At 38.8% G+C, this 3,614-nt stretch overlaps 1 protein-coding gene across 1 annotated transcript; it reads left to right on the top strand.

Annotated features, from left to right (window-relative positions):
• Positions 1-1,851: 1,851 nt before the first annotated feature.
• LOC113871661 (protein LIGHT-DEPENDENT SHORT HYPOCOTYLS 4-like) lies at positions 1,852-2,412 on the top strand. The gene has a single exon (XM_027508761.1). The coding sequence runs from the start codon at positions 1,852-1,854 to the stop codon at positions 2,410-2,412; it is 561 nt and encodes a 186-aa protein (XP_027364562.1).
• The last annotated feature ends 1,202 nt before the right edge of the window (positions 2,413-3,614 follow it).

Below are 3,614 nucleotides of genomic sequence, written 5' to 3' on the forward strand. Positions count from 1 at the left end.
TATATATATATATATATACTGAACGGGTAAATATTAGATGAAAAAAATCATGAGGGGTTAAGACTTAAGATATCACCGAATTGATACATTTTGACTCTACGAAATGTGACAGTGTCACTTCTGCTAGGTTACACGTGTGTGCATTATATATATTCTCAATTTCATATTTCTCAATTTCTCTGTCATTCCATTTTTTTACATTCCTTCTTCTCCCACCCCACGACTAGAAATTAATACTTGCTGCACAACACACATTTTCACTCCACTCATTCATTCATCTGCATTTCATATTTGGACCTTGACATTTTTAAAATAGCTTAAATAGTCTGCAAACTCTCTCGCCTCCCTATTCTCTTATAAAATTCTAAAGAAACAAAAAAGCTTTAAAATGGAAAATGTGAATTACCATTCCAAAACCCTAATCCCAAATCATAGAACCCAAAAAGGTATGCCTCCTCTTGTTCATTAGACAGCGCGCAAGCAAGGAAACACATAACTTGGATGCCAAAACTTCAAATTTCACCACCATTGCAACAAAGTAAAGGAGAAAATAGTAATGATAAAAAAAAAAAAGCTTCAGTACTTCACCACATGACTAGAAATTGTGAATGCTAAATCTTTATCGCCTAAAGCCATCTCCTTCTACCACTTTATTAGAACCACCATCGTGCCACTGTCAATCTATCATCTTCCTTCTTTTATGAGTAGGCTGAAGAAGGAGGAGGAGGAGGAGAAGGAGGAGGAAAGACCGGAATGCCAATCAAAATGACAAGGATGACATTACAATGTCAGTGTTTCTTCAATTAGGCGGTGAAATGAAGTTGACAAAAAAGAAAAAAGAAATAAAACAAATCGAAGAACCAAATTTTAAAAATAAACACATAAATTAAGTCCTCACTAAATATATATTAAAAAAATGGGAGGTATGATTTTAGATGAATTTAAAATAAGAGTGGAAAAGCAACTGGAGAGTGGTGCATAGATAAGAAAAAGAGGATTGTTTTTGAAAGTAAAAAAGTAGTAGGACTAGGATGGGATGCGAAAAGTGGAGAGATGTGAGTTCACGCGCCAAGAAGTAGAGTGGCGAATATCCATAATTTGAAATGTCTGCTCATCTTTGGTCACCATCATCACTGCTTACTGCCAAACTTTGTCCTGTTTTGGCATAGCACCCTCCTCCTCTCCTTCATTTAACCCTTGGTTCTTCGGCACTCTCCTCCTCACGCCCACTTCACTTTCTCTCTCTCACTATTACGGTACGATATAACTCTCAGTTGCTCGCGCTTTTCTGGAAACAACATATCTGATTATCAGCTCGTACCCAGGAATCATTCCATTTCTACCAATTACTGCTCACTCTTTACCATTCACACTACTCCATTAGCCACCCATTAACATTCACCCTAACCAACCAAACTACACTCTCTCTCTCGTTCTCATTCACTTCAATTCCTTTCTCCAAACCCTTCTTTTCCCTCTCTCTCTCTCTCCCTCTCTCTGACAGAGAAATACAATGGAAACCACGCACTGCTCTACCTCTCATCTGTCACTGCCCAGGTTACTGTCTTCTTCCCTTTCCAGCAACACCCTAGTCACAGCCAATCTTTCTTTCTCTGCATGATATACCTTTTTCACTTTTCCAATTAATATTATTATTATCATCATCATATATTATTATTATTACATACATAAAAGCAAAACCCTAGTCCTTAGAAAAAAGAACTAGAAAAGTCAAGCAATCGTTGTGCACGCAGACAGTCACTTATATATCATCAAACAAAATTAATCTCACCCTCGGCAAGATCTAAAGCAGATCCAAAGCAACAAGAGGTTCAAGAGAGGGTCAGATCCATGGATTTGGTCTCGGATTCAACAAACCCAAGCTACAAGATTGAGAGTCCAGTGACTCCAAACGCGAATCTAACAATAGCAAACACAGGCATGTCATCTCCTTCTTCAGCGAGCAACAGTGGAGGCACTCCAAGCAGGTACGAGAACCAAAAGCGGAGAGACTGGAACACGTTCATCCAGTACCTGAGGAACCACCGTCCACCACTCTCTTTGGCCCTGTGCAGTGGTGCGCACGTGCTGGAATTCCTTCACTACCTTGACCAGTTCGGGAAGACCAAAGTACATAACCACCCTTGCCCTTTCTTCGGCCTCCCAAACCCTCCTGCCCCATGCCCCTGCCCTCTCCGCCAGGCATGGGGTAGCCTCGACGCGCTCATCGGTCGTCTACGCGCCGCCTATGAAGAAAACGGTGGCAGACCCGAAACCAACCCTTTTGGTGCTCGAGCGGTGAGGATTTACTTGCGAGATGTTCGTGATTTTCAGGCAAAGGCTAGAGGTGTTAGCTATGAAAAGAAGAGGAAGAGGCCAAAGCCAAAGATCACTACCACTAATGCTACTTAGTTATCTCAACATTCCGAGGATTAATGTTTCACCACAGGTATCGATCCTAATATATATTATATGCCGTATTTTCTTTTTTCTTTTTGATTTTTTTTTTTATCTTTGTGGATTTAGTAAACCAAGTCGTTGCTGTTTTGTGCTTCTTCTTTTTTTTAAATTTTAAGGTGCTTTTGTCTCTACGAAGACGTGTTTCGTCCTCTAGATTGTTGAGAAGCCCTTGAAATTGCTCTGACTTCTTGAGTTGGGGGAAGTAGATAGTGTAAATTAAGTGCCACGAGCTCTCTGCCGTGGACAACGTTCTCATCAACTGCTAGTAGAAGAAATGCGTTATGATCGCTTGTACTGAAATTAATATATCATGTATATCTAATGTATTTATGAACCATGCACTTAATTCTCTACCCTCTCCTGTACGTGAGAGCCTTTTGAAAATATTCATTGAACTTTACAGGGGATTAATTATTTGGGTGTGGATATATATATCTATCTTATTTGTCTTCCGTTAATTAAATATTATAAGGTGCAGGGAAACTACATATCAAAGGTTGCATGGTAAAGATGAGACGTTGTTAGTTGCCGGAATCGTGTATTTGTTTGTGTGCGTATGATTTTTTTTACCTATAATAATTGCTTCATTGAGAGAATTTTTGCCAATGGCTGCGGCTGCTTTTCGTTTTCTAGCTTGACGAAAACACACCCAAGCACCCTTTTGGCGTAGCTTTTTCTTTCTCTGCATCCACATCGGAAGGGAAATAAATTTAATTATTGGAAACCTATTTCTTCAGGATCTAAATCTTGTTCGAATTAAAATGGTGATAGACATCAGATATAGTAATATTAATTAAAACCTAGAGGATGTACACATACTAGCTGGAAGAATAATTAATTGGTTAAAATAATTAATCTATTATGCAAACAAAGCATGAAGTAGCTAGAGAGGATTCACAAGCCTAATATGTAATTGGTCTAATCCAGTTTATTAGTTAATTAAAGATGATGTAGCAAAATCTAAGTTGGGCAATAGGACAAACGCAGATTGTCTTCTCTCTTATAGATGCCAGCTAAAAATGAGCATGTTAAAAGTATTGGATGTGCCATGGATGATTAGCTTTTGGAGTAGTGACAATCGGGGTAGGCTGTTCGCCTAACCCCCTTGTAGCTTGGAGAACGACCCATTTATATATATATATATATATATATAT

This window comes from Abrus precatorius, unplaced genomic scaffold (assembly GCF_003935025.1).
Source record: "Abrus precatorius isolate BTA unplaced genomic scaffold, Abrus_2018 Scaffold7, whole genome shotgun sequence".
NCBI classification, from domain to species: Eukaryota; Viridiplantae; Streptophyta; class Magnoliopsida; order Fabales; family Fabaceae; genus Abrus; species Abrus precatorius.